The sequence below is a fragment of the Gopherus flavomarginatus genome, chromosome 3 (genome assembly GCF_025201925.1).
Source record: "Gopherus flavomarginatus isolate rGopFla2 chromosome 3, rGopFla2.mat.asm, whole genome shotgun sequence".
Taxonomy (NCBI): domain Eukaryota; kingdom Metazoa; phylum Chordata; order Testudines; family Testudinidae; genus Gopherus; species Gopherus flavomarginatus.
Genome location: NC_066619.1, coordinates 146,902,717 through 146,923,877, shown reverse-complemented (window position 1 = coordinate 146,923,877; position 21,161 = coordinate 146,902,717). Strand labels below are relative to the sequence as shown.

The following is a 21,161-nucleotide window of genomic DNA, read 5'->3' as shown; positions in this document are numbered from 1 at the left end:
CACCATTGCTCAGCTTATTTGTAGCTTTAGATCTGTTTTACTCACCTGCCCCCCATCACCGTCCTATGGGAGCACCTCACAGACTTTAATGTGTTTATTTGCACAACACTCTGTGAAGCAGGGCAAGGTGACTGTCCCCATTGTAGAGATGCGGAACTGAGGTACAGAGAGATCTAAAAGACTTGCCCAAGGTCACACCGGAATGCTGAAAGCTCTTCGGGGCATGTGTTTCCTTGTCTGACTTTTGCCTCTGCGTTTGGTAATTGGTGCAATGTGCCACGCACATCCATGGTGTCACAATAACAAGAATAAGCAATTTTAATGCCGCGCATTAGGAATTAGGTATGTCAATAATAGAATCATAGAATATCAGGGTTGGAAGGGACCTCAGGAGGTCATCGAGTCCAACCCTCTGCTCAAAGCAGGGCCAATTCCCAACTAAATCATCCCAGCCAGGGCTTTGTCAAGCCTCACCTTAAAAACCTCTAAGGAAGGAGATTCCACCACCTCCCTAGGTAACCCATTCCAGTGCTTCACCACCCTCCTAGTGAAAAAGTTTTTCCTAATATCCAACCTAAACCTCCCCCACTGCAACTTGAGACCATTGCTCCTTGTTCTGTCATCTGGAACCACTGAGAACAGTCTAGATCCACCCTCTTTGGAACCCCCTTTCAGTTAGTTAAAAGCAGCTATCAAATCCCCCCTCATTCTTCTCTTCTGCAGACTAAACAATCCCAGTTCCCTCAGCCTCTCCTCATAAGTCATGTGCTCCAGCCTCCTAATCATTTCTGTTGCCCTCCGCTGGACTCTTTCCAATTTTTCCACATCCTTCTTGTAGAGTGGGGTCCAAAACTGGACACAGTACTTCAGATGAGGAATGCTCTTAGCTTTGGCAACAAGGGCACATTGTTGACTCATATCCAGCTTCTCGTCCACTGTAACCTCTAGGTCCTTTCCTGAAGAACTGCTGAATCCTATTATTATTATTATTATTACAGACTTAATCACTGAACCAGCAAAGCTCTTAAACACTTCATGCACAAGTAACCCTTGTCAATCAGTTGGTGTCAATCAGCAAAGCTCTTTGATTGGAAGATTGATGCTGATCTATACCAGCTGAGAATCTGGCCCAGTGACTGCAGTGGGTCTCCTCACTTCCTTAAGTGCTTTGCTATCCAGGGGCTTTAATTCTCAGCATTTGCAATTTGCTTTCCTGTTTACATTACTTTCCCTTTCGCCTGCTCTTTGGGTTTTAATGCATTTGAAAACATTGTGCTGTTTATGGCAAGGAAGCAAAGAGCCACAAGTTGGTGCCACCTACTTAGCAACAATAGTTGACTTGTGGTTTCTGAAAGGTCTTGTAGAGACAGATGGAAGCTATATTAATTCTGTTCTGGTTATGAGTCACTGCAGTTAGGCCACAGATGAATGTGTAAATAATTTTTATTTGAGATGTTCTATTCTACTGGTATTATGTTTTGGAAAACTGCAACCCCTTTTATGAGAATGCTTTTTTACAGCTCATAGAAGGCCCACTTCTGAAAGGTGGAGAATTCCCTTAAGCTGCACTGAGTACCGCTAGCTCCCATTTAAATAATTGGGAGTTGGGGATGCAGACTGGAAACCTGATTAGAGATGAGAGCCAGAACTGGTTCAGATCTTGCACAGAATTTACACACGCTATAACCTCAGGAAAACACATGCCAGACTGAGGCATTTCTGGAGTTCTTCTTATTTACCTTTGATACAGTGACGGCAGGCAGTCATTTCACAGACACTACTGGAGATGGATGAAGCAGTTCAGTAATAATGGAGCCAGCCCAATCAATCCACAGTTTCTGAACTGAACTTAAGCATTTATTCAGGTGCAAACAAGTTCACAAAGGTTGAGATCCCCCTACCCTTCTCACTTCTCCTTTACTCCCTTTACTTCTTTGTGGATCTGTAACAGGTCCTGGGTTCTTCTTTCCTACCAAGGGACTATATGTCCTCTCCTTTGCCAGCATGCACCCTGGCACCTCCTTTGAAGAACAGAAGATTCAGTAGCTCAGCCAGTCTTGGTCTGTGCCTGGAGTCCTACTGAAATCAAATCTTGGGCCCACAGCCACTGGGTGCACAGAGCCAGAGAACGTGAATATGAAAGCAGCAGCAGCCACTAGTCACTTGAGTGCTAGGTCACACCAGAAACTCTGCCGAGGCAGAGGGGTAATTGTGCAGAAGAACACTTCACTGGGCAATATCATATCAAGGCCTGCTCAGAGGTTGGAAGGAGACAACCAGGATACTACCACAGTACAGCTCTGAGGAAAGTAGGTCTCACACCAGCTCCTCCAGAAGTTCACATACAAGCACTGTACACATTTTTGGATTCAGAACAGAAACTTCCTTTTAACACATAAGCTCTTGCTAGACTTATCATGAATCCTGATATACTGTGATAACACAGTTTTGCTTGAGGGAGGAATGTGAAATTATCACACAATGTCATGAGAAATCTTACATGATCTCATAGCAATCCCAAAGATGTCTGCTTACTGTGCATTGCGGGCACAGTGCCTTTTAATGAGTGTGGGAAATGCATGATAAACCCATGCAGCTCAGGTTTATTGATCCACTTACATTACTTTGTTTTACTTCCAGGTACACCTTTGAGTAGTAACTCTCCTTTCTGTATATGCTGAAGCACATTTTCTTATTTAATAAACTGGTTAAAAAGCTACTTAATTCTATCCCAGCACGTTTAATAATTGCTGTAAATTACACTGAATATCAACAGTGTGATTAGATGTTTATAGCTTGCGTATGACTAGTCTGTCTATAGACTATAAGAGTCAGTTAATCATCAGTTTCATTTTTATTCACTCTGATTATATTACTAAGTAGAATGGTTAGAATTTGTGTAAAATCTTATGCTGTAGCTATAAAGTAGCACTTTTAAGAGAGATGACTCAGAAGAGAAAATCTTGAATTTGAAGCCCTTCAAAATGGAGGGTGCGGAGGTTGGATCTGAATACTCAGACTCACTTTCACACTTGGGTCCAGGTCACATCCAAAGGATATGTGTGGTGGGCGTGGGTTTATTTTGTGGTTTGGAGGCCATCCAAATCTCATGAGAACTCGCTCAAGGGAGCAGAAAATCTCACAAGATCATCTGACCATCAGCTGGCAATATTTCAGTGTTGCTAAATCCAAATCCTAGCCTTCCTTCTGCCTCAAACTTAAATCCAGTCCCAGGCTGAACCAAATACAGCGCTGAGCACTGCAATGTTGGCTAATCTCTGCTTTTCAGTTTAGCAGTGGAAATTCCTACAAGGCCATGCATTGCAACCACCATGCCTATGGGAAAAAAGAATGGCTGGGGTGCCTTTGGAGCCAGCCAAAGCTACTCTTTTGTTTGACAAAAATATGTTAAATAGTGAGCATTACTGTTACATTTCAATTAATATGGCCAATTTCACAAAGCTGAAAATGGGGTAGGAATAAATGGTCCGTTTTCACAATGGAGAGAGGCAAACAGCAAGGTTCTCTAAGGATCTGTACTGGGACTTGTGCTGTTCAACATATTCATTAATGATCTGAGAGAGAAAGTGAACAGGGAAGTGGTAAAGTTTGCAGATAATACAAAATAATTCAAAATAGTTAAGTCCAAAGCTGACTGCAAAGAGTTACAGGGGGATCTCACACAACTGGGTGGTGGGGCAACAAAATGGCAGAAGAAATTCAGCACAGATAAATGCACAGTAATGAACACTGGAAAAAATAACCTCAACTAAAACTATATAGCGATGGATTCTAAATTAGCTATTACCTCTGAATAGTTCTCTGAACACTTCGGCTTAGCGCACAGCAGAGGTCAAAAAGGCTAAGAGACTGTTAAGAACTATTAGCAAAGGGATAGAAAATAGGGCAGAAAATATCATAATGCCACTATATAAATCCATGGTGTGCTGATACCTTGAGACTGTGTCCTTTCTGGTCATCCCATCCCCCAAAAAAGATTGGAATTGGAAAGGTTCAGAGAAGGGCAAAAAACATGAACCAGGGTATGAAACAGCTTCCACATGAGGAGAGACTAAAAAGATTAGGGCTGGTCCAGTTTAGAGAGGAGATGACTAAGGGAGGATGAGAGAGAGATTTATAAAAATCATGAATGGAGTGGAATGGACCAGAGAAATGTTATTTACCCTTTCCACAATACAAAACTTCAGGAGTAACTCAGTTCAATGTATAGTCAGCAGGTTTAATACAAACACCAGGAAGTATTTTTCACACAACATACCATCAACCTGTGTAACTCATTGCACTGCAATGTTGTGATGGCCAAAAGTATAACTTAATCTTTACACTCCCCTGGATGCTCTGGTACTGGACACAGTCAGAGATAGGATACTGGGCTAGATGGATCACAGGTCTAACCCATTATGGCAGTTCCCACGTTCTTAAAGGTCATAGGATAGTTGTTGGTGTGTTGGATGCCATATTAATTCTGAGACGGAGCCTTGAGAAATTCTGACTCAGGAAAGATGTGTTCCAAGAACATTCATATTATGTCTATTAATTCAACAGAGAGGTTTGTTGGTAGATCACATCAGACACTTCCAGTGATTGGGCATGCTGTCTCCACAGCAATCGCAGCCTCTGTCAGCCTGGGGAGAAGAGAGATGGGGACAGAAGTAGGTTCACCTGCATGACAATGGCGTGATGCTACTCCATGGGCCTTCCCACTCAGTGTATTTCAATGTCTCCCCCACTCCTTTAGAATTCTGCACCTTCTCCGTCCTCTGCGGTAAATCTTCTAAAGTGCTGCTTGTTTCTTCACCTTGCATACATAAAAAGCCGGTAAAAATGGAAAGAGCTATCCCTGCTTACATTGTGAAACAACATGGCTGCCACTGAATGGTCTGCATATTTCAGGGTGTAGGAGCAGATGGGCAGGTATCTTCTTGGACCTGCCTGAATCTCGCAGGAAGCATCAGTTTGATGGCTATTTATTATTTGTATTATGGTAGCATCAAGGATCAGGGTCCCACCACACCAGGCCCCGTAGAAACCACTTCAAGTTGGAGTTCTGAGCTGCTTTCATGTGACATTTTGCAGCTGCCACTGTGTATGTGACAAGTGAAGTCTGTGTGTGGGTGTGTGCGGACCTGAGTTCAGGTGAAATGAAGGTGCAAGCTGAAACTTTGCCAAAAATGTGAACAGAACCCGTCTCCGTCCTTGGTAAGTGCTTGGAAATTCAACTGGAAGTAGCAGTATTTGGAGTACCAGGAACTTAACAGTTCCCCCTTACTACCACGCTAGGGCACTGGTGCAAGCACTGATATTGGGGGCAAAGTCCCGCATCAGACTTCTGCTGCATGGAGAACGTAAAGTTTCAGTGCATTTTCTGAAAGCCTGCTACCTAAAAATTGAGCAAAACATGGCCACCTGGACAGAATGTTAAATTTCACCCACTCACCTCGACATACACCGAGAGCAGTCCCTGCTGAGTTCACCGCGCAGATACTGTTTCAGAATGGAAATCACAACTTAATTGTATTTTGGGGTGGGTAGGAGGGATTTGACATAAGATTTAGTTCTGAGAATGATCAGGTCTCACTTGGGTTAGAAATCAGGATATTAACGTTACTCATTTTAATTTTCTCTCTGAGTCAGATTCCCACTGTTTGAATTTGAGCTCAGTTTGTTCTGTTCATTATGATGGAATGTGCATGAATTTGACATTAAACTGATTATCTCAGAAAACAGTAGCAATCATTCCCCCTTTCCCCATGTACACTTGAGATTATATCTTTGTCGCTGACATAAAAATACAGCGCAGGAATAATAAGGCAGAGAGAAACAAAACATTTATTTCAAATGTAATGGATGGGGTTCTTAAGAAATGGGCAAATTCTGCCCTTGTTTACATGGCTACAAACCATACTTCAGTAGTTTTACATAGGGGTGACTGGGGGCTGAATGTGGCTCTTTGGTTTCTAATGAGGAAGAGAATCTTTCCTTTCCAATCACAATCACCAGCAACTTGGCATCATGTGGCCTCTGGACTTCACAATGATCATGGTTTAATATGTGGCAATTCTGGCCCTAACTCTTGACCTGTCCTCTATGTACATGACCACACGTACGCATCTATGCACAGTCTCCCACACCCGCATGCACCCTTGCCTGTCCATATTTAAACATTCTCTACTTCACACCAGCACTGTGCCCCTAACAATCGCCGCTTCTGTCCCCTCACACAGCGTCCCTACACATTTAGGCCCCAATCCTGCAACTGAACCTGTTTGGATGGATGCCCATGCCTGGCACTTTTATACAAATGGCACTTTGGGGGTTTGTTGCCTAAAGTTAAGACTCTTGCCTAGGTTGTCAGAGGTCCTGGGTTCAAATGCTGCCCAAGTCCTCTCGGTAAATGTGAAAGTGAAGATCTCTTTCTGTCCTTCTAAAAATGTGCTGCAGTTTAACTGGAAATTATGATGCAGGCATCAGTGACATTCTCTGGCCGGTGTTATGCAGGAGATCGGACTAGATTATAATAATGGTAACTTCTGGCCTTAAAACCTCAGACTGTCGTAAGGGCACACACCTGCATGGATCTAATGGCAGGACTGGGGCCTGACATGGATTTGCAAGTCAGCTCACATATACAGGGAATCAGGCAAGAAGAGAATTCCTATAGAAGTGGAATAATAAACTTTCGGTAGCATTCTTACGCCAAGCATGGAATTCTAGAGCAGGGATATAGTCCTCTATTCAACTATACAGGCTTTGAGAGTTCATTTCTTTAGGCCTCTATTTAAATTCCATAGAACTCTAGTGGCGTCATCTCTATCCCACTATTTTCCAAAAGGGTAAAATATATTAAGACATGACTAACATTTGCAATCAGTGAACTGATAGTTCCCCTAATGTGACCACTCTTATGGACACGCGCAGCACCTTCGACGCACTTCATGTCAACAAAATAGCATGTGGTGACAATAACAAACTGTACTGCACAAGCCTTTTTCTCGGTGACTTCCAAAGGAAGGAACATTCATTTGTATAACCCATCAACAGCAGACAACCCCCATTTACATTTTTTTCCACTTGCATTTTCCTCCAAAACTATATTAAAAAAAAATCCCTAAAATATGGTTGGAAACATGAATGCAAATAAAGTGCCGTACAATTTATTACAAAATTTCTTCTACTCTGGCAGTTCGATACCCTGAGAGAGACAATAATGGCTCTGACAAGACATGAGTGAAAAATGGATTGGAGCCACATTGCTGCTTTGCTACATGACTGGTTATTGAGGGAGGCTGTCAGAACTGCATCAGCGTTCTCATGGAGAGCTCTCTCAAAGGCTGTGTAGGACACCAGAAAAGTTGAAAGGACAGGGATGTTCAAATTAGTCACTGCTGGGTGGGAATAAACAGGGAAAGGCAACATGGCTCTCTCTGTGCCATATCACTTATCTGTAAGGGAGGTAGAGGAGAGAAATCTCGTCTGCACTTTGATTGCAGCACAAGGAAGGTTCAATTTCTCTAAGCAAGTCCCCTGTTACTCTGAACCCATTTTTCAGGATCTACTCAAAAGTTTTCTGCAGAACCATCAGACCCACAAATGAGGTCTCTGTCACGCTGGCAATTTGCAAAGTATAAATCAATAACTGCTACTTTCAAGCAATCTAACTCAAAGCTGAGATGGAGATTGGAAGGTCTTTGAGGTAGGGCCCGTTTGCACATCGGGGCGCTGAGACCTCACTGTGGCCTCTAGGTGTTACTGCAATACAAATAATAATTAATAGCAACGTGAGTTTCCCCGTTTGTGTACCACGTGACATGCTATTACAAGAGAGCAGCTCCTAAACGGTTACCCGCTTTACAAGGCCCATGCATGAGACGACCACACTGCAAAGCTCTACTGCTTGCAATTCTTCCGTATCTCCCACCTTCCAGAAGAAGAGGGGCTCCCACACGTCAGTACATCCTTCTGCATCTCATTACTGAAGTTCAGTTGCAGTTTATGAATAATACACACTTCACGTACAGCTGTGTCGGCAGGCTAAAAGGGGACACATACACAAGAGGGGGATGACTTGGGAGACTGTTCAGTCAAAGGGATGGCTATGGGAAGAGGACACAAGCAGGTGGTTACACTTTGATTTCACAGTCTATGTAAGACACCTGCCATTGCAGTGCACGCTGTGACACTCCATCTTGCACTTGTAGGCTCTTGACACAGTTATCACCGAAAAAGATGCTCAACATGTTAGTCTTGTGTAACCCACACACCTCCAGAGTGTGATGTTCTGTCCCATCTAGTGGCACCAAGACCACTTAGAGAGCTATTAATGAGTCTGCTCTACAGCCTTAGCTAAGGATCATATGGTTTTTAGCTCAAGCACTAGAGGCTCATACACTAAACTCCAGAGGTCCCAGGTTTGATCCTGCTTGCCAACAACCATGCTCTGTCAGTGTTACACCTGTAAATCAAGAACTTTAGAACCTTTTGCCTCATGACCGTCATGCAAATAGAGACTCGTTCCTCAGCTCATGCTCTTACTAAGGACATTTTTTTCAGTTTGACTCTCATCGTTGTCACCTCTCAGACCTGGGACAGTGCAGCCCACTGTACGCAAAGGCATCTACACCACAATAGCACTGATTCCAAGACAGAGGAGGAGTACAACACAATACACTCACACAGCACCTTTCACACAGAATGCTCCAGGGCAGATGACAGCTGACTCCTGGCTGATAGAAGTAAAGCATTGTGTGCAAGTTACTGTGTCACGCAAGAAAGATGTTACAGAGGAGGAATGCACAAGTAAGAGATGACAAGACTAAAGAAGAGGCATCATTATGGGGGCTTTGAAAGGCTCCAGAACTAAGATCTGATGGTTTTACTGCAGAAAGCGTTGGAGTTACAGGGGAAACAGTTTTGAAACTGCAAAATGGAAACAGTCACATCAATAAGAGGTTTGATAGCTGGACAAAGAATCTCAGAGTGGAGAGAGAAGAATCGAGGATAAAAAGAGAAGAAGTCAGATTTGTGGCAGAAAAAGGGGAGAGAAAGATGTGGAGATTGAATACTAGGAAGACGCTGTCAACTTGGATCCTGAAACAAGCAGGGGGTCCACAGGGATTTCTGATTATGACAGTTATGTGCTCTTGCTTTTGGAAGTGGAGGAGAGACAACAGGTCAGATTCTCCACTCACTTCCTCCCGAGTTACAGTGGTACAATGCCACCATAACCTACACTGGAGTAAAGCAGGCATAAGTGAAAGGAGAACCAGGTCTGGTGTATTTTGGACTAATCTATAACTAAGTTGCCACCAAGAAATGATCAGGATGATTCTTAGTGACAACACTATTTCGGAGGGGAAAGTCACCAGATTTTCAGTTAGAAAATGTGGCACACAGAGAGGCCAGAGAGGGAGTTTGGGCCAAGCCTTAAGTTTTTGACAGGATAAGTAAACTAGAATAACAGGAGGTGAAGGGGTGACATTATAGTTGACAGGGCTCTTTCACCAGTGAGTGGAATATCAGTTTGGATAAACAGAGCTGGAAGAAGTAATGACAGAGCAAGTATTTCCTAGCAGAAAATGAAGACATGGTTATATCTGCAGAGGGGGACGCATTAGTGCCGATGGGATGCCTCAGGCTGATCCCAAACCAGAGACCCACTGGAAGACAGAAAAGAGAAAAGAAGGGGACTAATAAGACTGGCAGGTGGACAACTCAAATGGTGGACCAATGTCCATTGCTAATCGCAATAAAGGGACAAGCATGGAGACAGAATTGAAATGGAGTGAGCAAGGCGCCTGGTTTGAGAAGGATGCGATGCGATGATTGGCAATAGAACTGAGATTAAAGAGAGCACATGAGCTACAATTAGGCTTGGCAGAATTCAATTTAGGGGGTATGAGGAAGGACACCAATGAACAGAATGTGGTTAATTACAAACGAAATACAACTTATACAAATAGAGTTAAACAACATTGCTAAGACTTGGTTAAAAAGTGTGAGAGAGGACTTCCCTTCCAAATCCACAGGAATGAAGTTCAAGTCAATGGGTACCTTTTATAAACAGGCTGCCTAATAATGACCTTACAGACAGGCTCAAGGAGTTGTGTTAATTTCAGACATGATGTTCTTGCCTAGTGCCCTTTGTAACAAGAGGTCATGTGCTTCTTCGAAGGTGTTAACTCCCAAGGTAGTTTTGTAGTCCCCATTTCTACAGATACTTGTATCAACAGAAAAGAAAATGTGGAATATGGTATCCAACTCCACGGGTAAGTGCTAACCAAAGGCAGAACAATCAAGGCTGCACAATCAGAGCTTAATAATATTGCTGGGGTGGGAATCTCTCAACGTTGTCCTGCCAGACCTGGGAGGAAGCTGCAGAAGGTGACCACGTTGGAGCCATATCCCGATTTTCTCAGTTTAAAAAGCCATTTTCATTCTGGAACAAAACTGACTGAGCTGATAGAGGTGCCCTGCCTCCCCTCATGACCCCAAGACATCCTGCTTGCAAAAGCATTGTTTGCACTCTACCTGAATGTGAGGGCAAGTTAACCTCTGCATTATCTAAAGGGATTCACAGCTGAGACTGTGTGGTGGATGGGGCAGGTTGGTTCTGGCTAAAAACTCCCTCATGCTGCAAAGCAAAACCCTCCTAATTAGCACCACAAAAGCCATACTGCCCCTCTCTCTTCTCTGTGAGGGATGGAAAGAGGTGAAAATTGCAACCTGTTTGGACCAAACAAATCTAAAGGAAGTTTCTGTGATGGGGGTGCCCTTTATAAGATTGAGTCTACCCTTTGCTTCAATGAATTAACTGCAAACAATTATATTAACAAGTCAAAACAATTGATGACAAGTGGGTGTAACGAGACAGCAACACGCTCATGATTACTAACCTACTCTCTCCTCCAAAAGGTTACGGGGAATGTATCTGAACTCAGTCCAACCTTCTTGATCTCCCAGAGCACTGTAGTGACTCATCACTAATTAGAGATTCAAAATCTTCATGCTCTCCCTGCCTGGTCTTACTTAGGCAAAACTCAAAGTGAAGTCAACGGGAATTTTGCATGAATAAGGATCAAATAAGAACCAATGTCCCGAGTCTCTTGTCATAGCATCTTTACATGGAAACAACTCCATGGATTTTAGTGGGATTACTTCAGACTTACTTTGGTGTACATGAGAGGTGGATCAAACCCTGAGGGCTGAATCTTGTCCTCTGTTACACCATTTATCTGGTGGATTTTTGTTGTAAAACAGGGAGCAGAATTTGGCAGCAAGTACAGCCCTTAGGATTCGGCCCAGAGTTAGCCATCAAAATAATTTAACTAGAGGCGAACAGGGCAGCTTGGGAGGCTTAGGAGATCCAATAATTCCATACAATCCTTTTTCCTGGAAAAAGCTCAATGGGAAACCTTTTTAAATATGCCAAGATTTCACATTGCAATAGGTGTTGTATTTTGTTTACCATTACTCCATTGCTATATGTTTCCGATAATGTTTCCCTCCCAGAGCTCTGAACAGCTCACATAAGTCAGGCACATAAGTCAGCTCACATAAGTATCTTGTTACTTCCACAAATACTATGAAATTGCGTTATACCTGGGACAATGTGGCTTAACGGATTGTACAGCCACATAACTGCCCATTTTTACTGCTAGCAATGAGACCTGATGGCTCACCAGCTGATAGCTCTAGCTGTTGACCACAGGACAAAAGGCTTTTTTAAATTTCTTAACTTTTTCGGAAATTATATTCTTGAAAATGTATATGTTAAAACAAGGGAAAAAAACCCAACCAACCAAACAACACCTCACCCCCAACAAAAAACCCTTCTCAGTTAATGGACACTGGAATACACTGCACTCCAACTGCATTTCATTCTGTGATGTAACATTCTCATCACAGCGAATAAGGTCCGGCACAATTTGAGGTTTGGGGAGAAGGAAGGGGAATAAATTTCAGACTACTTAAAAATAATCAGAAAAGTTGTAGATAAGAAAAACAGTTTATAATTACCTCTGTTGAGTGAAGCTGAACTGTTTATATCTCCGGTAATAAAGGAAGACTCGGACTGCTTTCGAACTGTGTCATTCCACATTCTACGGATTCGGCTCTGAAGAGGGATTGAACCACACAGGTAATGAATTTTTAGCAGCTGCAGATAGATTTCTTTCTGCCTCACTAAAGATGGCTTACTGGCATGTCTAGAGACATCTTCCTATCCGGGTATAAGTAAGCAGTTTCTGACTGGCTATCATCCGCCTATTGCACACCGGACACTTGCTGCCTGGCTTCAGAACATGAATTTGTATCTCCATCGCAGGATACCATATAGTTTCTAAATATTAATAAACAAGCACAACAGACCATGCACAAAATAACCTCCATGCAAGATATTGTTCCAGCCATATAGTGTTGAATGACTGAAACTAACTCACAGAAAATAGCATGAATGCTTCTAAAATTCCCTTGTTGTATATTGATTTGTATCTGTTTTTTTTCAAGTATACTGGAATAGTTGTTTTATGCCTAGGCATCTTTGGATGTGCTCAAGTTTTCTAGAGGTTTATTATCCACTGTGGGGAATGTGAGAAATAAATACAGCCACAAAACAAGAGACGTTATATTCCCCTAATGAAAAACAGTGAAGATTCTGACATTTATGGTATAGCATTTATTGAAGAGGTTTTGTTGTGTTATCCCAGATTTACTGATCTTCTGTTTTGTCTTTCAGAAGGGTCATGCGGCACTTACCTTTGTCACTCACACCACACCGCCTCATCCTCAAGCCTGTGCTTTGGAAAATCTACTGACACATTTCCAATTGGCTAAGCAGCTGCGAGCAGGGGCAGTTTTTCAGACCAACTCATTTCTGAGTAGCGCCTGTTGTTCTTTGAAAATCTGATCATTTCTTTTAGGTGCCTGAAGATGGAAGCTGATCCCCTTTGGAAAACCCAGTCACTTATTTAGATGCCTAAATGGGAGGTGTTGAGTGCTGAGCTCTTTTGAAAATCTGGCTCCTGATTGCTGGTTGATTTTCTCCCCATTATCTGGAGGAAGGGTCCAAAGAGATATATTTCCCAGCTGCACTGCTGAATGTCAGGATGAGAGGTGGCCAATTGAACTTGCTGCAATGCTGTACAACTGGGACTGTCATGGGCCTGCACACATGATCCGCCTTTGCTGTGGGGAAACCCAGTCTGGGGTTGTGGCTTCCGTCATCCCTCCTTGTCTACTGAGGCCCGGAGAATGATTCCGGATGCACTAGCTGCAAGCTACAGTACAAAAATGCTACTACAATAATAATAATAAGGGGCCTGAATCACCCCTGTGCAGCTTCAGCATGAGGATGGTGTTATTCCACTGATTTCAGAGGAGTTACACCAGCATCGCATTGGGGTATATGGAAGTGGGAGAATAAAGTCCGAGGTACATATGGCTTGCACTGTAGTGTCGCCATGGGCAGCCTCACCTTTCCTAGTTTGTGTGTCAAAGAGTCCATGCTCCTCAGCGCATGGGAGCTGCGCCCTGGGAGTGTTCTCAGAGCAGTAAGCATTGTGCTTTTCCACATAGCAGAACATGGAAGGTGTCCTCCACTTTGATGAGTTTGGACAGACCCAGCAGAGCAGGCTTAGAGAACAGCCACACACAAGGAGTTTGGGACGTGATACCCCCTCGCCCAAAGAGATGGATTAGGCAGGGAAATGTGTGCAGTGTTGGTGTGTGTGTGTAGCTGTGCTTCATGCCTGCAAACTGCTGTGCTGAGCTACTTTTCCCCATATGCTGGCAGCAAATGGAAAGCAGATGGTTTTATTATCAGCCTTGATCTTTAACAGAATCCTATGCAATCAAAGGTATTGCTCAGGTACAAAGTATGCAGGACAATCACTTCTTTTCCCCTACGCAGAACATTATTGGGGTTGATGGGGAGTACAGAGGGACCTAGACAAATTAGAGGATTGGGCCAAAAGAAATCTGATGAGGTTCAACAAGGACAGGTGCAGAGTCCTGCGCTTAGGACGGAAGAATCCCATGCACTGCTAAAGGCTGGGGACCAACTGGCTAAGCGGCAGTTCTGCAGAAAAGGACCTGGGGATTACAGTGGACAAGAAGCTGGATATGAGTCAACAGTGTGCCCTTGTTGCTGAGAAGGCTAACGGCATTTGGGGCTGTATAAATAGGAGCATTGCCAGCAGACAGAAGGATGTGGTCATTCCCCTCTATTCAGCATTAGTGAGGTCTCATCTGGAGTACTGTGTCCAGTTTTGGCACCACACTAGAAGAAGGATATGGAAAAATTGGAAAGAGTCCAGTGGAGGGCAACAAAAATGATTCGGGGGCTGGAGCACATGACTTATGAGGAGAGGCTGAGGGAACTGGGATTGTTTAGTCTGCAGAAGAGAAGAATGAGGGGGGATTTGATAGCTACTTTCAACTACCTGAAAGGGGGTTCCAAGGAGGATGGATCTAGACTGTTCTCAGTGGTAGCAGATCACAAAGCAAGGACTAATGGTCTCAAGTTGCAGTGGGGGAGGTTTAGGTTGGATATTAGGAAAAAAAATTTCACTTGGAGGGTGGTGAAGCACTGGAATGGGTTACCTAGGGAGGTGGTGGACTCTCCTTCCTTAGAGGTTTTTAAGGCCTGGCTTGACAAAGTCCTGGCTGGGATGATTTAGTTGGGAATTGGTCCTGCTTTGAGCAGGGGGTTGGACTAGATGACCTCCTGAGGTCTCTTCTAACCCTGATATTCTATGATTCTATGACACTGTGAGTCAATAATTCCGTCACATGAGGGAAAACATCCACATACCTCCAAGGACACTGAGAAAGCCAGGGATGAGCACAAGGGAAAGACCTGCTCAGCCCTCCCCTATGACATGGGTAAGATGGAACAAGGGAGAGGAAGCGTTGTTCTGCACTGTGGAAATGTGAAGCCTGGGAGTTCTGAGGAATTTTAAAGGAGTTAGGCAGGTGTTCACCACCCTTAGGGTTCTTGAAAATCCTAGCTGAAAACTCTACAATAACCCATTTTGGTCACACTGTATATTAAGATTCCATTTACAAACGGTTTATAAAGTGTTAATAGATGTCATAAGCAGGTTACAGACATGAGCAGTGTGTGTTATACTTATAAATGTTTCAGCAGAAGGTGCAACAGATGGTTATGAACAGAGCTGGTTGGGAATTTTCCAATTAAACCTTTTTTCATTGGAAAATGCCAGTTTGTGGGAAAAACAGAAACTGTTCGCAAAACAGTGATGGTTTTTATGAAACACCTGAATTGAAACATTTTTATTTAATAAAGTTTTCAGACTGTTGAACAGGAACGCTTCAGTGTTTTGAATAAAACAGACTTCTTGTTTTGAAATGTTCGTACATGTATGCTAACAAAAGGTTAAAAAAACCTTGAAATGGAAACAAAACATTTTGGAATTATCAAAATGAAATTATTTGAACGGAACTGATTTTTTTATTAAATTTTTATAAATTGTTTTTGAAAATTTGTGAGATTTAGATCAGAAAAAAAAATCAAATTCTCATGGAATGGGAAAACTGTTTCCCACTCCTATTTATGAGTCACAGTGTAAGTATCCATTTGACTCTATGACAATTGATTTACTCAGTATTAAATCATCTATTAATCACTTATTAATCCATTATAAACATTTTTATGAATGGAACTTTAATGTAAAGCATGACCCTTTTAAATATGTAATTACTAATGGTGGAGAAGCTTGTTTAATTTCTTTGGTGTAATTGTTTGTGATTATTAATTATGATGTTTTGGAGTATCTTTACAGGGAAAAATATTTTATGTGATTTATCTTCCCCCACAGCTTGTATTTTGCTATGAAATAATCATAGAATATTAGGGTTGGAAGGGAACACAGGAGATCATCTAGTTTAACCCCCCTGCTCAAAGCAGGACCAATCCCCAAATGGCCCCCTCAAGGATTGAATTCATGGTGCTGGGTTTAGCAGGCCAATGCTCAAACCCTTGAACTATCCCTCCCCTGAATGCTTAATAGAATGCTTCCAAGCAAACCCATGCCATTTCTCTGTAAAACACTCCGAGACAATGCACACAAATGTTAAATAAATGGCATTAGATACTCTCTATACCCCAGTAGGAGCACCATCCATTTTCTGCTGTAATTTTATTTGTGTGTTGTAATGCTTGTGAGAAGTGCAGGATGGCCAGCCACAGAGACACTTTTGACCAAGAAGTGAAAGGCTCCATGATCCATTACTATATGTGCTGAGTGTGTGCAGTCCCTAGCAGATGTCAGAATACAACTCTTGAATGAAACCTTGGAAAACTTAAAACAAATAACAATTTACTTCCAAGACAACATAAATCACAAATTATGTTTTCCTGACAGGTTATAAAGTGTTATTCACTGCATATTTCTTTCATAATTTAATAGGTGAATTGGCAAATATAATTAGATGCTTTAGTAACGCAGAATAAGCGTGTGTTTGGTTTCTCTTGATTAAGGAGTCAGCTACTTCGTTTTATATGAACTGCTCTTCATTAATCAGCATCCTTACACAAGTTAGGGAGTAAAATGCCAAACTCCCAAACAAAATAAAAATGGAATTTTTGGTTGGCCAGAGCATAATAAAGTTTAGAAAATAAATAATATTATTTGAATCTCAGTTGATTCTTTGCAGAGATCCATAAACTATGGAAACTGAGTAAACCAACAAACAGATTAAAACAACTACTGCCAGAAAATGATAGGCCTCGGCACCCTGCTTATACAAGATTTTTAGCTGCTGTTGTTTATCAGCATAAATATTTTGTCGGGATAGCACAGTAACCTCGTCATATAAAACACTCATTCCTGAGCCTTGGCGTAAAACACCTTTGTTTTCACCTCAACTCATTTAAGGACTGCTTAAGGGATGCTAATGGTAATTACAACCTAAGGTCACCAAACTATGCTACAGATTACACCCCTATAACAAAGAGCAGAGTGTGACCCATGATGTTCAGAAGTGAAAGAATGATACCAAATAGGAAGTCTTTGAGCTGCCCATTTATCCAATCAGTTTTATAATCAACAATTCCCTCATTAGTTTTACAAGCAAATGAAGCCTCCTTGACTGATGGATTGTTACTGCACAAAGTGATGTCCTGTCCAAGGGGATGTCTCATTTCCAGAAATGAATCCTTTGCCTACAGATCACCCGATGCAAAGAACTATATTAGCAGGGAGGTAAGAAGCATTCCATGCCGGTGAACATACATGGTTTACCTGTGAGCCTGTGGAATATCGTCCAGGAGTCCGTGACCCAGATGTTTTTCCTGAGCCAATGGAGCTCTCTGTACTTTTCCCACTACAGCAATGTGTGCGCAGGCATTTTCCATATTCTTTACGTACCTAGCCAATTAAACAGTAATTTTCATTAGTGGGCCTCCAGCCTGAGACTTAAGATTTTCACAGTTTTTTTCCTCCTCTGTGATTCATTAAAATTATAGCTGTTTTTGTGCATTTAGAAGAATTCCATTACACCTTTCAACAGTGTTCTCCTAACACATTAGCTCTACATTTATGATGTCATAAGGGACTGCTTTTATGTAGGAAAGCAGTTCACTGATATCAGTAGAATTTAGCTACCTCTGAGGCACATCAAAGCAGCATGAGAGAAACTAGAGACATTCTATTTATGCCCCAAAATTAATATCTTCATAGATTTGGTATGAACTGCCATATCGTCTCTTCGTGGTGCTATAAGTTATTGCTTCTGGCAGAGGACTAGGAAGAAAATTACAAAAAAAGAAACATGTAAGAGGAATTGATTTCATATATATATTCAAACCCCAGACAACAGTGAAACTGACAGTCTTTGAAATGAAGTCTTGTGTGTGTAGAACTGGTGGGAACGGTGCAAACACCCCCATAAAGCCCTCTATATGGCAGACAAGACTGAAGAGTTAATGGGCTAATTTCTCTAGCACACAAAGTGAGCCAGATCCTCAGCTGGCAGAAATTGATGTCATTCCCCTGACTTCAATGGAACTACATGGACACCCGCCCAACTGAGGCTCTAGGCACTGCAAAAGTTTGGAGTGTGTGTATAATTTAGACTGCACATGCATGGAGACCAGGGAGAGGCCAGAGTGAAAATGGGTCATCTGCTGAGCTGGGTGATCTCAGGCTGTGCCACAAATGTGAAAAAAGGCCACTTTACTTCTCCACGTGAAATGTAAATGCAGTAGGAGACCAGCAGAGGTTAGTCTGTGAGCACACTGTGCTCACTGCTCTCTGATTAAATCTCTCTCCACTCTTCCTGTGGGCATTTCAGAAACCTATCTGTGAAATGATTATTTAAATAGCAGATTACAGAGGTTTTTTATTAGGCCTTTCCATAAAAGCTTGAGACAAACACAATACCATGAGTGCCCAATGTGCTCTCGAGTGCCTAATCAGTCCTTTGCTGAAAGAAAATAATTCAATTCCTTTAATTAGCCACCGACTGCTTCCCACCGCAGCTATGTGCTGATTTTCTGGTCCGTGAGAGACAGAAAATGTTCCTCCCCCAAATAATACCTCTCCCAAACCCTTGGTTCAGGGAAAGAGATTCCCAAAATCCAGGGACTGGACTGGATTCTCCTCTCCCCTACCTTGGCGTAAATCAGCAGTATCCCACTGAAATCAATGCCAGAACACTGTCATAAAACTGGCACAAGAGAGGAGAGATTCTGGCCAAAGACTGTAAAATAGGCATCCGGAGCTGGAATGGCCAGAATGCTATAATGCCATTAAGCGGTGCTGTGCTAGAAAACAAACATTTGCAAGAGGGCTGAGAGTTAGAGCAACAGGGTGTACAGGAAACACAGACTTGAAAGAAATCCAACTTCTTCATAAAAGGAAACATTGTACGTCTGACTAGAATCATTAAGGAGTCAGAGAGCAGAGCAAACCCAAACCACTGACAGCTGAAACAGGTTTAATGGAGAAATGAAGCCCCCATCTCCCCAGAAATATACAAACACCAGAAGAGCACAACCCACACCTCAGCAGCAGCTGCTGAAATTAGCACTTAATGGGCCAGAGACTGACATGGGCCTTCTACTGAATACGCTACAGGCAGATCCATTGAAGTCAATGGCACTAGGCATGGAGTAAGTGCTACTGGACTGGGGTAAGGGCGTCAGAATCTCCAGAGTAAGCATTGGGGCCTAGGCTTACAAAAGAATCCCTATTTAGGACTGCATGTAAAGCTGTCAATGGGTATGTCTACACTGCACATCAAGGTTGGGGTATGACTCAGGTTTGGGGGGTGGCTCCGAGCCCAAGTTCTGCTGAGACTCAGGTTGAAGCCCTGTCGTTCTGCAGTGTGGACGCAGCTCAAGCTGCAGAAGGTCTGTGCACTGCAGTATGGCTGTGTTAGCACTGCTCTGAGACCCGGGCAGGGGTGCTGGGACAATTTTTACAGCGACGGCGCCGATGATGGTAGCCATGGAAACCATGTATTTGGTATTTGTTATTTGTTAAAACCAGAACCTGCAGCACCCCTAATTCCAGCACCACTAAACCTGGGTCCAGCAACTGTAACTCAGATTTATAATGCATGTGGATACCGAAGTGTTAGCTCACTACGCTACGCTAGTGGAAATGCTGAGTCCACTAACCCAGGTCCCACAGATCTGGATTTACAAGGCAGTGTAGACACACCCAATGGGACCTGAGCATGTGTTTAAGTGCCTTCCCTCTTTCCCAATCTGTGGTATATATAGACTAGTAAAGGCTCAGACAATCGTTAGAAATACAGAGCAGCAGTAATACACAACAAGACTTGCACATCTATCAGATGCCCTCTCAGAGTCAGTGCTGCAAAGGCAGACAGGCCTTTGACTCAGGAGGCACTGGAGGTGTATAGGTACTTGGGGTATAACTGCGTTCTCTTGTCATCGTTCAACACCTTAGAGGATACTGCACTTAACACTGAAACAGATGCACAGATCCAATGCAAATGCTTTTTGAACAGCGTATTCAGCAGAGAATTGTTTCAAGGGCATGCTCGTGCCACCCGTTTGCTCTTTTTGACTGAGATTAGCAGGATTCCTTTCTATTTTATATATCATGTATATAGATGGTAGAATTTACACAGCCTAATATGGGACAGACGAATTCCCCTTACTCACGCTGAGTGGTGCCTGATGCCCCACGACAATGCGACTGCCTGCAGAGTAAGATGCTACTCAACATGAATAAGGGAATCACAATCTAGCCCTTAATAATTCATTTATTAAAAGATCAAATTAACATTTCCACATACATGCTGTAATAAAGAAGAACTGGCTCTCCTGAAGGCTCAGCAGCTCTACAATTTTCTCCACATTTAAGTCAAAATGTCATTGGTTCATTTACAAGCAGAGTTTTCTTTTCTCCTCTAAACTCCAGTGGATTTGGTGGAGAATTCTGGTGTTTTCTTTTTTTTTTTTTTTTAACTTAGGTTGTAGCAATATGGCTGCTTAAAAGTGACTTAAGTAACTACATTGCTCTTACTGAGTATATGCCAGCAAAGCATTTAGGCATGCACTCAACTTTAAGCATATAAGTAATCCTCATGATTTCCATGGAGCTACTCAGGTACTTAAAATAAGGTTTGTGCTGACATGTTTTGCTGAATTGGGTGATTATCATTAAAACAGTAAGAACACAGCATGCACCTGATGCCAATACATCAGTAAATGCTTGGCGTATGAATATAGATACATATATAGGACTGCTTAGTTTCTTACCTTCAAGAAATGCTTGAAACCCATCTATACTGTGCAGTCAATGATGCTGCATTGTGCAACCTGAGACACTAAATAGCAGCTCTAAACTTTTAGGTCAAGATTTTCATAAACAGTAGCCTAAAGTAAGGTGGCAATCCCCAGAACATTTATGGCTTCTTAGGCAACTGCAGATACTGTAGGCGCTTAAAGATGTTTCTGACAGTATTTGCTCTGTTCACCTGACTTGTCTCCTTAAGGTAGTCAGCATCTCCCTACGTTTTTATTATTATGCATGGAAGTTAAAAAGTTTTAGAATCGTTATCACAAATTTGGATTTTAACTAAAGCATTCGAGTCTCTTACGATGATCGCTCTTGAGATGAAATGGCATGGAACAAAAATCTGAC

General features: G+C 42.5%; 1 protein-coding gene across 24 annotated transcripts in view; it reads right to left on the bottom strand.

Moving 5' to 3' along the window:
- ADGRL3 (adhesion G protein-coupled receptor L3) overlaps positions 1-21,161 on the bottom strand; it is an 814,176-nt gene that overhangs the window by 26,886 nt on the left and 766,129 nt on the right. For 17 of the 24 annotated variants that reach the window (XM_050948199.1, XM_050948178.1, XM_050948181.1 and 14 more), the window contains 2 exons: positions 17,283-17,408; positions 12,037-12,133 (listed from right to left, as the gene is read on the bottom strand). In XM_050948199.1, coding sequence (XP_050804156.1) covers positions 12,037-12,133; positions 17,283-17,408 — 223 coding nt within the window. Of the gene's footprint in view, positions 1-12,036; positions 12,134-17,273; positions 17,409-21,161 lie in introns of all 24 variants that reach the window. The other 7 variants (XM_050948174.1, XM_050948180.1, XM_050948182.1 and 4 more) reach the window with 1 other exon arrangement.